This window comes from Periplaneta americana, chromosome 9, assembly GCF_040183065.1.
Source record: "Periplaneta americana isolate PAMFEO1 chromosome 9, P.americana_PAMFEO1_priV1, whole genome shotgun sequence".
Lineage (NCBI taxonomy): Eukaryota > Metazoa > Arthropoda > Insecta > Blattodea > Blattidae > Periplaneta > Periplaneta americana.
Genome location: NC_091125.1, coordinates 150609217 through 150629912, shown reverse-complemented (window position 1 = coordinate 150629912; position 20696 = coordinate 150609217). Strand labels below are relative to the sequence as shown.

At 34.9% G+C, this 20696-nt stretch overlaps 1 protein-coding gene across 1 annotated transcript in view; it reads left to right on the top strand.

Annotated features, from left to right (window-relative positions):
- Positions 1–20696, top strand: part of Cul3 (cullin 3) — a 93427-nt gene that overhangs the window by 67313 nt on the left and 5418 nt on the right. The window contains exons 9-15 of the mRNA XM_069836116.1: positions 7773–7880; positions 10426–10550; positions 12514–12766; positions 14581–14750; positions 15461–15599; positions 16442–16569; positions 18227–18275. Coding sequence (XP_069692217.1) covers positions 7773–7880; positions 10426–10550; positions 12514–12766; positions 14581–14750; positions 15461–15599; positions 16442–16569; positions 18227–18251 — 948 coding nt within the window. The 3' untranslated portion in view covers positions 18252–18275. The remainder of the gene's footprint in view (positions 1–7772; positions 7881–10425; positions 10551–12513; positions 12767–14580; positions 14751–15460; positions 15600–16441; positions 16570–18226; positions 18276–20696) is intronic.

Genomic DNA, 20696 nt, shown 5'->3' with positions numbered 1-20696 from the left:
TATATTCTTGAAGAATGTAATACAGTAGACTCCTGTTAATCTGGCTATTTTTTGCACAGAGGAGTGTCGGATTAGCAAAAGTGCCAGGTTATTGAGAGTGCTTAAAAGTATAATTAAATTTAATGTTATATGCTGTGCCAACCATTCCGCTTACATTTTCTAAATCGAAGCTAGAATATTTCACACGTGGTCGGTGCATGTGTACATAAATAATTATGTACTTATGTACACAGTATGACACATGGCACCAGTGCAAATTTTCCAGAAAATGTTATAGTAGAAGTGATAGGAAGTACACTAGAAAGAGACTAGATTAGCGAGAGTTTGGTGTATTATTTGTAGCAAATCTCAGCTGCTGAGATTCAAAACTGGCTAATATATTACATTTCAACTCCAACCCAGAAAATTTTACGAAATAGACTTACCTTGTTCTTAGCATGTCATTTTCATTTAATAACGTATGATTATTTTACAAAAAAAAAAAAAAAAAAAAAAAAAAAGTGAGTTATTTTGAACTGTTCACTCCTATGGAATAAACCACACCCTCAAATTATGATAAGCTAGTAACTGTTACATGATTTGTCCACTGTTTCTAGAGCTGTAACATTGTCGTTAAAGGACACAATATTATTGGAAGCATACATGGACAGCTTCGAATTTCAAAGTGGGCCTCATCTTAGCAATGAACATATGATGTAATTCGCGTCCTTACATTTTCGTGGCAAACCTAATTTCGAGCAAAATTCATTTAGAAGATATAGGCGATGTTTTATATCTCCTGGGGTTTAAAATATGATCGTATAAGTGTAAAAATGAATAAACAGAAAATGTGTATTCGAAATAAATTAACATAGAAAGTATGGAAATTTTGCTGGGACTTCGAAAAAAAACGAATATATGTGGAAAACACATAAGTGACAAACATCTAAAAGAAGTTTTGCTGTTGGTTATTAATGGAGAAAAATTCGCTCCAGCGCTCCAGTTCTACGCACTGGGTGCTCTAACCAATGAACTGCGTAGAACTGGGGACCCGGGTTCGATCCCTGGTGCCGGAGCGAATTTTTCTCTATTAATAACCAATGGTAACCATAACAGATGATGGCATCGTGGTCTAAGGCATCCTGCGCTCTGGTTCGAGTTCTCATGGGAGAAGAAATTTTCTCATGAAATTTCGGCCAGAGTATGGGACCAGTTCTCACCCAGGATCGTGATGCGCTTGGGGAGCTATGAAGGTAGGAAAATCCGGTTGCGAAAGCAAGCTATAACAGCTGAGGGGATCATCACACAATACCTCCATTTTGGTTGGATGATCGTCCACCTCTGCTTTGGCATGTGAACGTGAGACTAGCAGCCAACTGGTTGGTCTGGGCCCTTCATGGGCTGTAGTGCCATGGATTATATTTTAATGGAACTTTTAGGCCCAATTGTGTAAAACTCCCTGACTAAAGATCAACTTTGATCGAAGATCGAAAAGTAAACCGAGTTCAGACACTTCTTCTATTGTATAAAACTTTTCTGCGATCAAATTACCTTGGTTCAAATGCAGTCTAAGTTCACGTGAAAAGGATTTGGCAACATCGCATAAACAGGTGAAATACGTGATGTGCGGACCATGTTATACAGGTTTGTTCAGTGTTGCCAATCTAGCAATTTTAACTCTTTTTCAACAACAATTTCTTTTAACTTTTATATTGCTTAAATAGGGATTTAGTGACCTTTTTAGCACCCCATAGTGACAAAATTTAATCTTTCTTTGTTGATAATGAGAAATCTAGTGACTTTACAACTACTTTTTCGCGACTTTCCGTATTACACTCTGTTGGAGATACTGTTTTTTTTTTTTGCAATGTAAATAATGGCGGACAATAAGAAGAAGGTTGGCCGTTCTCCAAATTGTTATCATGTTATGGTGTTTGATACTGCTAAATATAATAAAGCTTTATAAAACGACAATTTTCGTTTAGTAATACAATTAATTGAAAGTTAATGTACCCATCATATCCATTAATAATAATTAATGGTTGTTATAAACATAATATAATTATAGGTTATGTTATTTGATACTGCTGAACACGATAAAGCCTTATAAAATATAAGAACGTTTGGGTATTAAGGCAAGAAATTGAAAAATATATATATATAAATGTACCTACTATATCTATTAATATTAATAATAATGGTTATTCTTTTTGCACAATCTGCCATTCGTATATTTCAAACAGAAAAAAAATAACTGAACTTGGATCATCTAACTAAATCGAAGAAATTTCTTCAGTCAGAGTTGACTTTAGTTTAAGACAAATTAATCTCAGATTAGACTTTATACAACACAAAATTCCAAGTTCAGCTAGAACGAGGATCAATTTAACCTCTGATCTAAGATTAAATGGTTTATACAATTGAGCCTTAAAGTTTCTGTAGTACATTTTTACTTCTTTCGAATTTTGAAAATATCTACTGCTATCCTGTAACTGGCGGGAATATGAAACAGATCACATCTCACAGTATGTACAGAGCACCATACGCCTGATTTTATGACTATGTTGTCCACATCTACCCACATCAGTTCAATTTGTTCATACTCTTAACAATACGTGACATATTTTGTTAGTCATAATAATAAAAAGCCACATCTCCAACTGTACATGGAGAAAATACCAGACAGACAGTTCAGTTTATGGAAGACAGCAGATTGAATTCAGCTATAGAGTCAAAAAATGTTAATTACTCAGCATTGTCTTTCCAGTTTTTGGTATTGGGCATTGAATACTGAGATTTCTTTTATCGAAAGCAAAAGAAATCTTCAAGAACTTAATGTGTCATCAATACTGGACTATATCTCCAGATATCAGTTAAACTGGAAGGAACACATCTCAAGAATGGTTTCATCCAGGATCTCTAAGGCAGTAATGAAGTATCGTCCAAATGGGAAACGGTCACTTGGTCGACCTATGAAAAGATTGCAAGAAAATCGCTTTTTCAGGTCGTGACAGTTCTTTTGGGATTAGTACTTGACAGGATGATGATGATTATTATTATTATTTCTAGTAATGTTCAAGCTAAGTTTTAAATCTAAATTACAAACTTTATTCTTATTGTAGTAATGGTGTGGTGTAGAAATTATCAGATATTATTTCTTTTTAAAAATAGGTTGTATTGTTAAATTTAATTTACGTGAATACTTCGAAATTTTGAGGTGTACCTATACAAAAGCAGTGTGAAAGGCTGCTGCTGATATTTGTATTATCTCCTCTAGAGTAAGAACCAGATGGGAAGAAAAATGAAGCTGGTTTCTGCATTGCTAAAGAAGAACGTGTCAGCTGACATACATTCAGATCCGTTCACAGATTTGTGATAACTTTAAACATAAGTGTATTTGCCTGCAAAATTCTCACAACCACCTTTTGTTGTCGCATATTGGTTTTGGATTGTTATTAAAAACAAGTAAGTGCAGGATATTGCTGACTAAAAGCTTCTCTTTCAGTACATGCTTTGATCTTTTGCTTCTCCTTTACCATGGTAAGCCGGGAAAGAGTTAACACTGACTATAACCCCTTTCATGCGACTTAGTTCGTGGTGGTCGCGGAATTTTAGCTGTTCAAAACAACATGAGCCATTCGCACCTTAGCAATGTTGCCCAGTTGTAATGTTAAGACTCAGTCACTGTTAATTATGTTAAGTTATTTTATTGTATTGTATTTATTAATATTCCATGGTATTCATACATTGCTTCACAGCTAGAATATGGAACAAGTCAAAAAACTTAATGCTATTATAAAGTCTTAATTTATAGTCACAGTCTAGATGAAATATATACAGAAGAAATTTACAATATAGTCTAATAGTACAACACAAAGTTTTAGTATCAATTTCATGAAGCGTTATTGAATGTCATGAATTCACCTACAGAATAGAAGGCGTGAGAAATTGGATACTTCTTTAATTTGGCCCTAAATAATCTTATGTTTTGAGTTTCATTTTTTATATCGATAGGGAGGCTATTTTACTGCCTTATAACGCACTCCTTTTTGATAGCATGATAGACTTGCCGATGAAGTATGGAAGTCATTTTTTGACGTGTATTTATGCTATGAACTGTTGAATTAGTTACAAAGTTTTCACGATTACATAAGAGGAAGATTATTAATGAAAAGATATACTGGCAAGCCATGGGCTTGTTTTTTTTAAATAGTCCTACAAGATTCCCTGGATTTGGCACCTACTATTATTCTAATTACCCTTTTTGTAATAGGAATATACTGTTACTATCTGTGGAATTTCCCCAGAATATTATTCCAAAACTCATTACCGAGTGAAAGTATGCGAAGTATATTGTTTTTAAGGTATTGATATTTACTATCTTTTGCATAGATCTAATAACAAAACATGCTGAATTTAGTTTGGGGGTAATTTCTTTAATATGATTTTTCCAATTTAACACATTATCGATTTTTAAGCCAAGAAATTTGGTTGTTGTTGTTTCTAATAGGGATCTGTTGTTAATTATTGCGCTAGAAATTTGCGAGGTTGAATTTGGACAGGATTTAAATTGAATTATGTTAGTTTTGTTACAATTTAATACTAATTTATTGACTGAGAAAAGTCACATATTTTGTAGGCACTCAAACAAAATATTATAGCTTCAAAGAAGATGAGAGATATGAACTAAGTCGCGTGAAAAGTGTTATAGGCTACAGGGAAATGTTGGTGTTTACAAAAGAACAACAAGAGTGGCAATTTCTTATTAAATGATTGATCAATAAGGGATGTTGGAAGGACTGTGTAGTGGTAAGATTTAATGATTTAATTTTTTTTTCTGAAACACACAGTGTGCCTTACTGCGAATGCCATTTCAGAGCCATAGATACTTTCGATAAATGTGGGATAATGTACATGTTTATGTTCAGAAAATATCTTCATGTATATTAAACCTTTTAAACAGAGATGACATAGAAAGTCTGCAGGTTTAAAGTATATGTGTGATATGAATACATACAGGATTTTCATTTCAAAACTTTACAGTCTAAATAACTAAATTATTTAAATTTAATTTAATTTAAACAAAAAACACATCAATTTAGATGTTGAGGATAAAGTCTGATACCAGGCTTAATTGCATTTTAGACTTCCCCCTAGTTTGAAATTTCAAATGGCACCCCTATATTTTATACTTAAATATGAAAGAGCATTCAATTGTTTATACACCTCATTTATTTGTTTTTGCATCTTTTGTTTTCTATTGTCTCCTGGCAACCTGTATTTTTGTTATTATCAGTTGATTGTAGGATGAAAACACAGCTTATTTTATGTAATTTCCTACATTTAATCAATAAGGATGATTTATGTTCTCTCTTGAAGGGTATACAACATTTTAAAATAATTTAATACACAAACACAACTATAACATGAAATGCTCAAGAAGTTTTTGTAGCTTTATTCTCATCAGCTCTAATCAACAGTAACAACAATTCAGGTTGCCTGTATAATATTACAGTAATTCTTTGAATATTTAAAAATTCTGAGCTGGTAGATATTTTTCTTTCAACATTTCACTGTAGTATTGGAAGAATGCTTTCTCGTGCATACTGCTAGTAAACTTAAAGTATATTATTCGATTTTGAGTAGATTTTTGTCAGGTTTTCATGAAATATCGACTTTGTTATCATGAGGATTGCTTTCTTTGATATTTATCTACAGAATAATATTCCTGCAAACATTTTAAGAAAGTTACTAACTATGCAGTTAGCGTGAGTTTTCTCATTAAATTGATTAAATTTATTTCAAATTTCTTTATAATCATGTTGCAGTTTTGCCTGAAGACTTGTTTCTTACTATAAAGTGCCTAGAAGCGATAAATTATTAGAATATTGCATCTTTACATACATATTCAGAGAACACCATTCCAGGACAAACAAATGTCTAAATTTATGCAGCTTTTCGTCATGCATAGGTACTGAATTTGCTCTTGCTTTTTGTAGTCGCACAAACATACATTAATGACCCTTAAAGTAAAAAGCTTTTGTTACTATTTTATATGTACAAATTTATGAATATATTTAGAAATGAGAGAATTTTGCAGACAGATGCATATAACGAGTATGCTTTCTGTGGTAATTAATGTATGTCCATTGCAGAAATCTAAAGTAGGACTCTGTAGCATTAACAATGTGAAGATATATATAGAATTGTTAGCAATATAAGTTAATAAAAGTGATGAGTTGTATCATATCTAATGTTAGTAAGTAACTCTGTAAGGTTTTTCGTTAAGCTTACTTATTTTTTTTTTTAATTTACTGTACAGTGCGTCACAGAATTCAACTGACATACTTGTAGGACATTTTTTTTTTATTGAAGTGGAGAGTGTTAAGTAGAGATTGAAATTTGTCGGTAACTTGAAAGTATGGAAAGCAGTACCTTAAATGTGAAAACCATTGTCTTCAAATGTGAAAATCGGTAACTTCAAAAGATGGGGGACATGTGAGAAAATATTATCAATATAGTTTACAATTACCATTAAAAAGAGAAAAAAAAAACGATTTATTAACATTATAGCTCACTCGATTGTTTTCATTGACTTGTAATGTAAATTAAATCAATTTGCGGTGTGAATTAACATTAATATAATGGAATGACTAAGACATTCTTGTAGACATGTTTTTATGTGATTGCATTGCAGGAAACCCCCCCCCCCCCCCCAGCAGGTTGTCTTTCGACATTAATTTCTGATCTGTTCTGGTAATGGCTTATTAGGTAACCCACTTCTGAGGTGGGGTGCCTGGAAGGCGGAGTTATGCTATCTCGATAATATTGTAAATTTATTCCAACTCAACAATGTAACTTTTATTCAAAGCAACAATAATTATCACTCTCTACAATTTAATTCTACTCCCGTCAACAATGGGATTTCCACTCCACACAGTAACACAGTATTCGTTATTGCACTCCACAGACGACAATGACAATTTACTTGGATTATTGAGAACAACAATGAACTGTTAATCTTAACTAATGTTCACAAAGCACTATTTACAAATCAGAACTGTCAGTTCACAGTTCGTTTGCCTTGGCTAGTTCTTCTAGCTCAGTCACTCGAGTTCACAGTATCTCTAACCACAGACCTTCAGAGACAATCTGCTGAACTTCGAACTCAGGTCCCCCAACTGCGGTCCACTGCACTCAAACTCAGAACTTCCGGCTCCACAGATACGTACACAATTCAAGTCGAACTTCGGTCTCAAAGCTGGCTTCACTGCTACACAAGGCTGGCTGGCTTGCTGTCCACTGACTGTAGCAACACTGACTTACTGACTGACTGACTGACTGACGTTCATTTGCGTCTTCTCTTTTATAACCAAACCATAGTTTCTGGAGAGTTCACGATCTCGAATAATCTCGATATCTCCCGTCTCTGCCGCGGTCGCTCCCTCTCTCCTCTCTCCGCCACAACACATGCCCCAGGAAGCAGATGCGTGCGCAACCTGCCCGTCACGGCCGACCTTGCACTTCCGTCTGCTGGTCGTGAGATCGAATCTTACGTGGCTGTCACAATATTATGATAGGATGACTATGAATATGTAGTGCCAGGAAAGGTCTTAAACCTAAACTTAACCTAATTTCCAGGCCATGTACGAACACAGGAATAATTCCTGTGATTGCAGGAAGTTCATGTACATATTACCCAGTTTTATTTTATGTATACTTCATTCTGACTCCTTTATTCGTGAACTATGTTACATCATGATTAATTTTCACTATGCATTTTTGTTTTGCAGACTGAGTGTGGATGCCAGTTTACTTCAAAATTGGAAGGCATGTTCAAAGACATGACAGTATCAAATACAATAATGGAAGAATTCAAGGATCACGTTTTAACATCAGGGGTAAGATTTTTTGAGTTTTCATTTTATGCTGAAGATGTATATTGAATTTCTCAATTATATCACGTTGTAATTTCACTGCAGTTTGTAGTTTTTGGTAGTTATTATACTTTTTTCCAATAGTATGCATTGTAACTGCTTACTTGATAATCCAGAATTTGACCTTGGTGTTTCCCGTTACAAATAATGGTTAAAGGAGCTAAAGAAATAAGAGTGCGAAAATAAGGACATAACAATCATTTTTATATATACAGTTATTTTAATTTGCAATCAAATATAGCTTTTTAAAAGACAAAAATCTAATACAGTGTTCTAGGTATTAATTTTTTTTATTTTATTGGGTTATTTTACGACGCTGTATCAACATCTAGGTTATTTAGCGTCTGAATGAAATGAGTCCGGGGTCCAGCACCGAAAGTTAACCAGCATTTACTCTTATTGAGTTGAGGAAAAACCCCGGGGAAAAAAATCTCAACCAGGTAACTTGTCCCGACCGGGATTCGCACCAGGGCCACCTGGTTTCACGGCCAGGCGCGCTGACCGTTACTCCACAGGTGTGGACTCTAGGTATTAATGTGTGTTAGATAAATTAATATGAAGTTAAAAAAAAATTGAAAGGTTGAAACAGAGCTTCCGGGCTAAGATGCCGTGGTCTACTGGTGCTGATGTTACCAGACGTTTCGTCTACTTCTACGGCAGACATCTTTAGTGGTTAGGTATCCTCGGTCGAAGTCTTCTGCTCGGGATACCTGTCGTGGTCTACTGGTGCTGACATTACCAGACGTTTCGTCTACTTCTACGGCAGACATCTTCAGTGGTTAGGTATCCTCCGTCGAAGTCTTCTGCTCGGGATACCTGTCGTGGTCTACTGGTGCTGACGTTACCAGACGTTTCGTCTACTTCTACGGCAGACATCTTCAGTGGTTAGGTATCCTCCGTCGAAGTCTTCTGCTCGGGATACCTGTCGTGGTCTACTGGTGCTGACGTTACCAGACGTTTCGTCTACTTCTACGGCAGACATCTTCAGTGGTTAGGTATCCTCGGTATAAGTCTTTTGCTCGGGATACCTGTCGTGGTCTACTGGTGCTGATGTTACCAGACGTTTTGTCTACTTCTACGGCAGACATCTTCAGTGGTTAGGTATCCTCCGTCGAAGTCTTCTGCTCGGGATACCTGTCGTGGTCTACTGGTGCTGACGTTACCAGACGTTTCGTCTACTTCTACGGCAGACATCTTCAGTGGTTAGGTATCCTCGTTCGAAGTCTTCTGCTCGGGATACCTGTCGTGGTCTGCTGGTGCTGATGTTACCAGACGTTTCGTCTACTTCTACGGCAGACATCTTCAGTGGTTAGGTATCCTCGGTCGAAGTCTTCTGCTCGGGATACCTGTCGTGGTCTGCTGGTGCTGACGTTACCAGACGTTTCGTCTACTTCTACGGCAGACATCTTCAGTGGTTAGGTATCCTCGGTCGAAGTCTTCTGCTCGGGATACCTGTAGCAACAGGTATCCCGAGCAGAAGACTTCGACCGAGGATACCTAACCACTGAAGATGTCTGCCGTAGAAGTAGACGAAACGTCTGGTAATGTCAGTACCAGTAGACCACGGCATCTTAGCCCGGAAGCTCTGTTTCAACTAGACACCGGCCGTGAAAGCCTGCATGCTAAGATAATTGAAAGGCTTTGAAGATAATCTGATGTTCTTAAAAATATAACTCTGTATTCAATCGAATGAGTTTTAAAACTTTAAGGAATACTTAAAATTAATTTCATCAAAACTGAACCGGAATATTGAGAAATCCTACATGTGTAGAAAACTAAACTTTTCAGGAGATACAAAAAAACATCTCAGGTCCTAGATTTGTGCTCAAATTATTTTTGTCTTAACACTTTAGCTAAAATGAATGTTGATGGGAATATGTGGGTTTCTCTTCATAATATCTTGAGTCTACATGTTTAGAGTACGAAGACATATATAACTCAATGGGCATGTGGGTTTTTCAATATTGTGATTCAATTATTATTGACCATACATACGCGTTATTATTATTATTATTATTATTATTATTATTATTATTATTTTATTCACCACAATATATATATTTTTTTTTCAGTTAATAATATTGGGGAATGTGTACGAAAAAATTCTGAATAAATTTTAAAGTACTTTCTATAGTACTTTTATTGCTGTTAGGTTTTCTTTTAGATATCTTTATGTATTAATTTTACCCTTGCTACCTAATCGTGTAAAATGCTAATACCATTTTTCTTAATATTTATATTAATTGTTCTTTTATTATTTTTACGTATTTTTAAGAAATGGGTTTTTCTATCTATCCATATCCACATAACATGTTGTATCTTAAGTATCTAAAATATACAGTTGGTTTTAATTTTAAAAAAAATTTTTGGTGCAGATATTTTTAGTAGTGTACAAGTGATTTTCGAAAGCTGGCAGATTTTGTTGAACAGTTATAATAAATTAAGCACCTAATGATAAATTTATAATAAGTTTGGTTCTGAATTTAAATGAAGATTTTAATATTTGCAGACGAACCTGCATGGTGTGGACTTGAGTGTAAGAGTCCTTACAACTGGTTTCTGGCCGACACAAAGCGCTACACCAAAATGCAGTATTCCAACTGCTCCTCGTAATGCATTCGAAGCGTTCAGGAGGTAAGTTTGAACTATAAACAAACACATAGGATTGCAACTTCCTAATAACTCAGTTTGTTCTCTTGAGGCACAGAGGTGCATATTTGAAGAGGATTTCAATGTACTGCAGTTGAAATGATTTTGCTCCTTTTAAGAAAAAAAATTACAATATAAAAAAATTTTTTAATTATTTAAATTAAGTCTAACGTTACATAAAGTTTAAAAATACGAATATAATTGATAAAAAAGCACATAATTTTGTTCTTAATAATGAGGTTGTACAGATATGGAAATAAAATTTGAAGCTCCCTTATTGTATAAGTTTTGCTTACAACACACTGCTCATGTGCAGTAAACAAGAGCTCCTTGTTGTGTATATCATATTTTGATGCCCATGCGTCCTATTTAAAACTATTCAAACCTACCCACGCTGACACCAGTCGCTGTTTTCCGTCTCTCTCTCTGAAAATAGGTTGACTCGCTTTTCTCTCTTGTGAGGGAGAAAGCAAGTATTGCATGGCGACGTGTCCTATGTGCACCACATTGGCAGTGGAAATCACCCAGGCATGGATGACGTCAACTGCGTTCTGTATTTATACAGCGAGGCCACGAGTCCAGAGTCTGGTTAGCTGGCTGGCAAAAGGGTAGCTCTACGTGTCCTCCGTCACTAGCAGCAGTCTTCCAACCGGCCACTTGGGAACAGGGAGCCCATCTGCGCCCCTGTCTCCAGTGCTCTTCCTACATCGCTGAATCTCTCTCACCTTTTTCGCACCCTATAGTTATCCCTATCCTCTTATCTTACTACAGACCTCTGCTTTCTTATTTTCCCGCCCTTAGCAGTTCATGCCTCAACTTGTTTAATAAACCACAATCCTCTCCTCAACACCCCCTCTAGTCGCTAAGTCGCGAGTTTGCTCTGTTTTTTATCCGTCGATAATAGAGGTCACCCTTCCCTGCTCCTGAAGTCTGTAAGTTGCACAGTACACTGTGTTGATCCTCCGATGCCAGGAGCTTGTTCTCGACGTCGGTAAGTCGCACAGCATGCTGTGTTGATCCTTCGAACTAGAGAACTAACCTTCTACTCAATTACATCTCTCTCGCTATCCGTTCTCTCACAACACACATAAGAGCAAGCCGATTTTCCCCAGGCACTCCTGTTACCCCTTCCTCACTCTCACTCAAATCTTACTTTACTGTCACACGTCATAACTCTCCCCGCATCGAAGCCTCAGGACGAATTTCATCAGTTGCTATCATGCCTCTCGTTACCTCTACCACAGAACTAGGAGGGAAACACAGTTATACTTTTCTCGTTATTTCTGTAATAAACAAATGTTACTTTAAAACAGTCTTTCCTTAAACTTCACCATAGTTTCGTATCATCACCCCACCCACAAGTGACAGCCATCTTGTCACGTCACTCCCGTTTCCCCTCCCCACCTCGACTACACATCGGAGAGGAATAACAAAAGGAGACTGGCGTACGACACCCTGTATACAATATATGCTACTTGTGACAGTTGTGAGAAATTGTTACCTACATACAGGTGGACTCCCATCAAGACTTGCTCCAAATTTTAATTCCATATCTGTACTTGTACAACTGCTGGATGCAAAGTGTTAAATTATTATAATGTTTGGTATATAACACACATGTTAGTACTAGTTATTTTAGCCTTTCATTCCCATTTTATATATAAACCCCCTTTTAAGGAAAACTCTTATTTAAGAAAAAAAAAAGTACTCCCTCAGAGATTCGTTAAAAACTAGTTCTACTGTACTTTTACCATCATGTGCTGCTTAAAAAATGTGACCATAAAATCGGTTCTTTATTATCATATCTAAATAGAGAGGGTTTTGACTTACTATTTCATTCCAGAACATCTGATATTGAATTACATTTAATCAAGAAGTAGCTGTTAGTTGTGTGATATAATGCAGAATATTATGTGAGCAAAATTTAAATGTTGTTTTGCTTTGACAGATTCTACCTTGGAAAACACAGTGGTCGACAGTTAACTCTGCAGCCACAGTTAGGTTCCTCAGACTTGAATGCCATCTTCTATGGTCCACGGAAAGAGGAAGGCGAAGGCAAAGATGGGGCAAGTTCTTCAACAAGCTTGGTGTCAGTATCGTCTCAGCGAAATAATGGACCTCGTAAACACATTATTCAAGTGTCCACGTATCAGATGTGCGTCCTGATGCTCTTTAACAACAGGGAGAAGCTCAACTATGAGGTATGTGTTCCTCCCTTCTCCCCTCGTGGTTCCTTGGTGGTCTAGGAGTTATCATTTTGTGCTTTTAATGTTAATTATGAATCTTAAATTTCTCTTGCGTCATTCTCACCTGTGTAGTTACCACTGCACTTCTCTGGCAACCAGAATTACTAATGCTTTTTAATAAAACATCCACAGTTTTCTCTTTCCAGTATTTTATATATAATTGGTTATCTAATGTCAATGACATCTTCCAATTCCTAGTGGCCATAGCCTTCTATCCATCCAATCTGCAGCTGTCTTTCCTTCATGGCATTATAAATGCCTTGACTCCAGGAAACTTTAGGTCTGCATCTTCTTCTTCAGGTTTCCAGATATCTGATTTCCTAAAGAAAAATACCCCATTTGGAAAACTGTTAAAAATAATAGTTTCACAAAATTAACATAAACTTCATACTCAATTTTACAAGCATTAACTTAAGAGGGAAGATGGGTGAAATTTTAGTAATTTTCAATAAAAAATCGATTTTTTTTTTTTTTGTGAAAAATGAATCCCCACACTCTTATTTATATGATGAGCAAAGTTCAATGCCTGGCGGCACTTGGAAGGATAAAAATTGCATCATATTTAATCAATCAATCAATCAATCAATCAATCAATCAATCAATCAATCAATCTTCTTAATGTATCCAGCTGTTTGCTGACAACATAAAGTCCACTATAGTCCACTGTAGTCTATTCAGTTGTTGTTTTTCACGAGAAATGAGGGGTATTTTGATCGGTGTTCATTATAAATGCCTGTTGCTAGTAGCCAGAGTTGGGGTGTAGTCAATATATACTGCAGGGCTGTGTCTTCTGCAAATGGTACTGATTTTAATTTACTTCTTTTGTGGTTTATGGATGGACAGTATAGATGAATGTGTTCCAGATCTTCATCATGATTATTACACCACAGACAAGTAGGATTATCAGAAATGTGAAATCTGTGTAGGTACAATTGAGTGACAATGTGACCTGTTCTGGCTCTTGTTAAAAATGTTTGAACATGTCTGGGCAAGTTTTTGTACATTTCCAGGTCATTTGGTTTCTTTTGTACAGACTGTAAAATTTTTCCTTTGTCAGAAGAGAGCCAATTGTTGATCCATAGGTTTGTAAAATGAGACTTTACTGAAGCAAAAGCACTGGATAGAGATATCACTTGAAGAGGTGTTGGTTGCAAATATGTTGCCTGTTTTACAATATTATCGATTTTCTCGTTTCCAGGTATACCACAATGACTAGGTATCCATTGAAATGATATTTCCTTTTGGAGTTCTTTTAGTTTACTTAGTTGTTTCTGAATTTGAATAATTCTATATGCATATAGGTTTGGTACACATCTATGCACATTCTATATGCTGTAGTTAATGAAACAGTAGCATTTTTAATAAATTAAATACTTCTGAAATTAAAAAATGAAATATAATTTAGTGGACACTAAAAATTTTAATTTTGAAGTTACTATTCTGGTTTCTTTGTGACATCCCAATATTTCTCCAATCATTACGAGTGTAACTTAGACCCACAGCCTTTGGTGCACTGAGGATAGTCTCTAGCGAACTAAGTGTTGTATGCTTCTTGGCAATAGCGACATCTGTGAACCATGTTTGTAGAATTGGGGTGAATATTGGCATGTTAAGGATCCTGCAAAAAAAAAAAAAAAATAAAACCGTAATAGTGTTAAGATAAGAATAACAAGAACTTAGAAGCGTGATATGAGGATGTGTCTATGTGTTTCCTGTACTGTATCCTTTTCTTTATTAGCTTAAATTTATTTGCTTTCTGTATGTTCCAGGAAATCCAAAGTGAAACAGATATACCAGAAAGAGATTTGATCCGTGCCTTGCAGTCCTTAGCTATGGGAAAAGCTACACAGAGGATCCTTATTAAAAATCCTAAAACTAAAGACATTGAACCAAATCATATGTTTTACGTGAATGACTCCTTTACGTCAAAACTCCACAGGTAAGTCATCCCCATTTTCGTAGTCTTCATCCTCCTCCTCCTGTTCTTTCTGTTTGTCTCCTTTTTCTTTCCCCCTCTTTCTCATTTTCTTTTCCTTCATTTCTGTTTGTCGTTTCATTTTCTTTCATTTTACTTCTCTTCCCTCACTTTTTCCTTCTGTTGCTGTCTTTTCCATTTCATTCCTATCATCTTCGTTATTGTCATAGTCTATTTCTTTTCTTTCTCTTTCTCTCGCTTTCACTTCCACTTTCTTTTTTTGTCGGTGTCTTCTTCTGTATGCTTTTCTTTCTTTCTCTCTCTCTCTCTCTCTATTTCTCTCTTTTTCTTTCTTTCCTTCCGGTTTCCTGTGTCTTTTTTTGTTTCCATTTCCCTTTGCCTTTTCTCTTCCCTTTTCTTATTTTTCTATTTTGTCTTTACCCTCTACCTCGTTTTCTTTTTCTTACGTTCTCTTTCTTTTTCTCTCTCATCATGATACTCATCACCACCTTATTATTCTTCTTCGTCTTTTCTTTGGTCTTACGGACCTTTTAATTTAATTTATCCTCTCTATTTATAGCAGACTGTTCTTTGCTAGCTTCAGTCTTAATGTCCGTAAGCATTCTTAGTAGACATTGGTGATAAAATTTAATATAAAGAACTTCTCCTGTTCTTAATACTGTATATTGTATCTTGACTTGGAATAATTCGTTAACTCTTTTTATACTTTCCAGAGTAAAAATTCAAACAGTTGCTGCCAAGGGTGAATCAGAACCTGAACGCAGAGAAACAAGAAACAAGGTAGATGAAGACAGAAAACATGAAATTGAGGCTGCTATTGTCAGGATAATGAAAGCACGTAAACGAATGCCTGTGAGTATCTTATCATGTATCTCATTTTGTTACACGATTGCTACACATGTTTTTGGCTTGAGACTGCCCTTCAGTATTCCACTGTAGAATTTTAAATGACCTGGAGTTCTCGCACATGGATCTGTGTCACAGGGAACCCAAATACCTGAAGAAAACCTATGTTGCCTGGGTCAAAGACTTGCTCAACACAAGCTATAAATTCAGGATAGGTTGGGATTTGAACCCGGGCCCTCTGGCTTACAAGCCCAGCACACTGGAACTTAACAACCATGGTGGTTAGTTTAGATTTCAGTTAGTGTTGTTATTTTGACCTGGCTAAGGAAATACATATTATTGACTTTACCCAAACAAACTGAATTCAGTCTGGTGTAATTCAACGTCAATTACCTTATTCCAAAAATGGTGTGTATAAGATTAAAGACATACAATTGATATTTACTGCAATAACAATAAACTTACAGTATTATTTCGTAATTATTACATTTTACTCTGTTTATTTCACTGCCATATTAGTAATTGAAATTTGTGTAGTCTTGTCTATGTAACCAATGGTGTACTCTCTGCCTTTGCTGCTATATCATTTAAGTATGCTAATTTTTTTTTCCTGTTCTGCATCTCTCTCCTGTTAGTTTCTCCCATTTAAACTAATTGTCCGTAATGATTCCTAAATATTTGTTTTTAAATTTAATTGTGGTTTGATTCATAACTTGCAACAAACTGTTTCTACACTAATGACAATCTCTTTTACTTGCTACTGCTGAATGAGTGTACTCTCATGCATTTGGACACTCATAACAAACTACTGAGTTTATTGTTCGAATGTGTGATTATTTCTGTTGCAGCACAATGTCCTGGTAGCCGAAGTAACAGAACAACTGAAGAGCCGGTTTCTGCCATCCCCTGTTATCATCAAAAAGCGGATAGAAGGACTCATAGAAAGAGAGTACCTAGCACGGACACCAGAAGATAGGTACGTGTCAGACCTAGAAACTCGAAAAATTGTAGCTTGTATAGAAGCAGATCATGTCACTTTCTGATCCCTTTAGTCATAATCTTGAAGGTTCTCATAACATAGTTTGTTTTGACAGACAATTTCGTGATGTAGGTTGTAATGTTTTACAACAAATTATACCTACCATTTGTTTTCTGTAAAGGATATTTCGTTTAGGTATGTGTGTTCTAGACATTCCAGCTACATCACCTCAGTACCAATATTACTTGCTGTTTAGTAAAGAAATGTACGAAATTAGTATAAATAGAGAGAGAGAGAGTCAAATTTCTTCAGTAAAATATCCTCAGATTCTTCGGTAATAAAGATAAAATTTCTTGAATAAATTTATGCAATTCTTGAGTGATAATGGAAAATTCTTGGACGAAACAAGAATAGTGCGAATGTTTAATGTAGTAATGTTACGTTTTTTACTATCTTTAATGGTTACAATTGATCTAGGAAAATAATTGAAAGAGGCCACTGACCTGACAAGAGCAAATCACTTCTTTAATTCAAAATTATATGCAGGTAGCAGTTCTAAGTTTGTTATTGTAAGATTGGTTCTGTGATTTGTAAATACAGAAGAAAACTGAAAAAAAAAAAAGTATTCACAGTCTACATTTGAAAGTGTAACCCACAAAGCTTGTAATGCTCCGTCCACAAATTCTTGGTGTTATTCTCTTAAGACCTCTAAGGCTTCTGCGACAGAGAGGCCAGGATTCTTCCTCACCGAGTCATTCAGTGCATAAACTGTCATGTCACAAAAAATTGTCTCTACAGTTGGCACTTTAGCAAACAGAGGCCTGGGATTACTCTCTGTTGCATCCATCCTCAAGAATGCCTGTAAAAGAGTTCTAATATAGTAGGTTTGAGAAATTTTCAGTTAAGGTCTCGCAACATCATATTTTCTAATTTGGTGAGCATGATACTTGCTGTATTTTTCATTACAGCTAATTTTCAATTTCTCAAAATTTGAGAAATTCACCATAATATGTTAAAATTCGTGATTAAATACAATAATATATTAAAATTCGTGAATAAATACAATAAGAATTAAATGCAATATGTTACAATTCGTGAATACATACAATAATACGGCGAAATTCGTGAATAAATACAGTAATGTTAAAATTCGTGAATAAATACAATAATATGGCGAAATTCGTGAATTCAAGCAATTTTACCATTTTCGCGACTCCTAACCTTAAAAAATATCAATGAAACAGTGTTGAAACATGTTTAATACCACTTTTTATACATTTAAAAACTCTTTTGATTATGTGAGTTGTAAAATTTGACTTCTTCAGTAATAGATTATGAAAAGCTTTATATGGTGGAAAAAGACTTGAAGTTAGTGTCCAAACTGAACTCTCGAACTTAGGATGCTGATAAGTGTGTAATAGATTATAAAAATATTACCAGTATTTTCTTTCATCCATTACATTTAAGATGACTAGGTAGTAATACTTTCTCAATAGTTGATCATCAGTTTGGCGAGTGTTGGTTACTGTGAACATTAATTAGGCGAAAATTTGACATTAGTTAACATAACGTGATATCTTGATCATGGATGGTGAAACCAGCGAGTAGTCTTGGAATTTTAATTTTGATGTTATGTAATTTTGTTTGTTTGCAGGAAAGTCTACACGTATGTCGCTTGAAATTGCCATCATGGCAACGAACAGGTCAGTTACAGAACTTCTATTTTGTTTATGTTTTGTTATATTTATTCTGACATTGATGTTGTGCTGCCACAAGCAATAAAGTAATGTAATGTATCGCTTTCTGTGTCACTTGTTTTATTATTTTAGAATTTGGTAACACTATTATTTGTGACATGATTATCAGGATAAACATGTAAACTACACTTGAAATGAAGTTAGCGAAGTTTTTCATACTAGAAATTATTGATAATTGAGGATATTTTTGTAGCACTTATGTTTATCTCAACATCTAAGATACTATAATCTTTTAAAGACTGAAAGCTCACTACATGATTTATTAAAAAAATTGTCATTAGGTGGATTACACACCAGAGATACAACTACAGCTGTGTGTCGTTCACGCATAGGACAGTGTACATGCTGTTTTAATCTAAATTCTGTACTTCATCTGTAATAGTTCTATTATTTAATTCATACCGAATTTCTCATTTCTGTGATACTGGCAATGGTCGAAATACTTTCTTTTATGCACCCTCTATTGATTAAATGTTATTGGTGAGAGTTGAAATTTGTGAGGCATGTAAAAAATGGAACAGTCAAAACGTCGTAATATCACAGTCTAGTATATACAGTCGCGAAGCTTGGGGTGATTTTTTGCATTTCTCGTGATAGTTGCTAGCCGCTTGGAGCGCTGTGAGTACTAGGAATAATAGACTGTGTCACTGCCATCGTGATCTAATACAGGCCGTAAGGCAGACCATGTGACTCGCTTAACCCGATCACGAAGGGCAGTGTTTCAACCATATAAATTAATTGGAATGCATAAAAAGTAATGTATATTTCTCTAAAATGTAGTGTAATTGCATTAATAAAATTTAAAACAATGATTAGGAGACACTTCAGACATAATTCCTTGTGAGTTAAGGTGTAATATTATTTTTGGTGTGAAAATTACTTTGTTCGTATGTGTAATAGACCTACCTGCCTTTATTTCGATTAAATATTGCGAAATTATTGTACATTCATTTATGCACGATTCAATAATTTTCAGTTGCACCACACGGATATTTAGATATGTTGAAATTATAGGTTATGTTTACTGTCCCAGTTGCCCCTTTCTGTCTAATTTTAGTGGTCTCCAGTGCCCTGCCATTCATATGGAAATATTATAGGTTATGTTTACTATATCTTATATTCCTAAATTCGCAATTATACATTATAATTAAACATAATGTCATGTATGATACTCCGCACATTCAATTTGCCTGTATTTTAATACTACAATTGAGTATTGAATTATTGTATTTATCTACTACCTAAGAGACGAAGTAACAATAGTACGTACACTAATTTCATAAGAGTGGGATGATAAATTTTCTGTCTTTATCAATTAAGGTAGATGTGCTATATTAAAATCACAATATAAATTCTTTTTTATTAAACCTCAAAATAGCTTCCATTCTAAACTTAAAATGTTGATGTGAAAAGATTATGTTAACATGTAAAATTCTCTTCACATTAAAATAACACAGTTTTGTAATTATTTCTGCAACAAGAAGTAAAGAGAACTTATGGACACATTACACTAAATAAAACTTAGCTATGATATGCAATAAAGTTACAATATAATAATTCACTGAGCTGCATACACTGAAATAGAACACCCGAACATACATTACGGCCTGGTCTAGATCGAAAAGGCATTGACTGTGCCATATTTCGCTTTGTTGTGAAAAGTTGTGTAAACTGTGAAACGTTCGTTATCGGTTGTAATAACTGTAAATGGCTAAAATACAATCATTTGAGTAATAATATGGGACAAGGAGACGTTTGTAGCACTATAAATTCTAAGAAAAAGAGGTGAGAGTTATCCTTCTGAAAGATCCAGGAAGGCGATTTTATAAAATATAATATATACTTTATGAAAATAATATATAAACCTTATGTATTTCGTATTTCAATAGTGGAAGGAAGGTGTTAATTTTTCAAAAGAACAGGATATCAAAAGTACAATACATTTTATTGCCTGCTAGGGAAAGAGTCTGTGATGAGGAGGCGATAGTAGCGATCTTGATGGCTAGCAACTATCTATGGATGCATATTTCAACTGTCTATGTTTGCATATTTAGTAAGTATTGAGCTTCGTGACTGTATATACTAAACTGTGGTAATATATTCATTTTATTATAAGAGCCTACACTTTGAATATGACAAAATGTATTGAAAAAAGAAAGTATGAGCAAACAGCTTGTAGAGTTTACATGGAGATGCCAAGTGTATTGGAGATAATTATTTCACTGATAATAATCCAAAGAATACCCTTCTTCTCAATGGTAAGTCAACAATGTACCTCTTTTAAAATTCTTGCTAAGTATGTCTAACTACTAAACATCCCGATAAATACTTTACATAATAAGTACGCCAAGTTAGCTCTGTAGTATC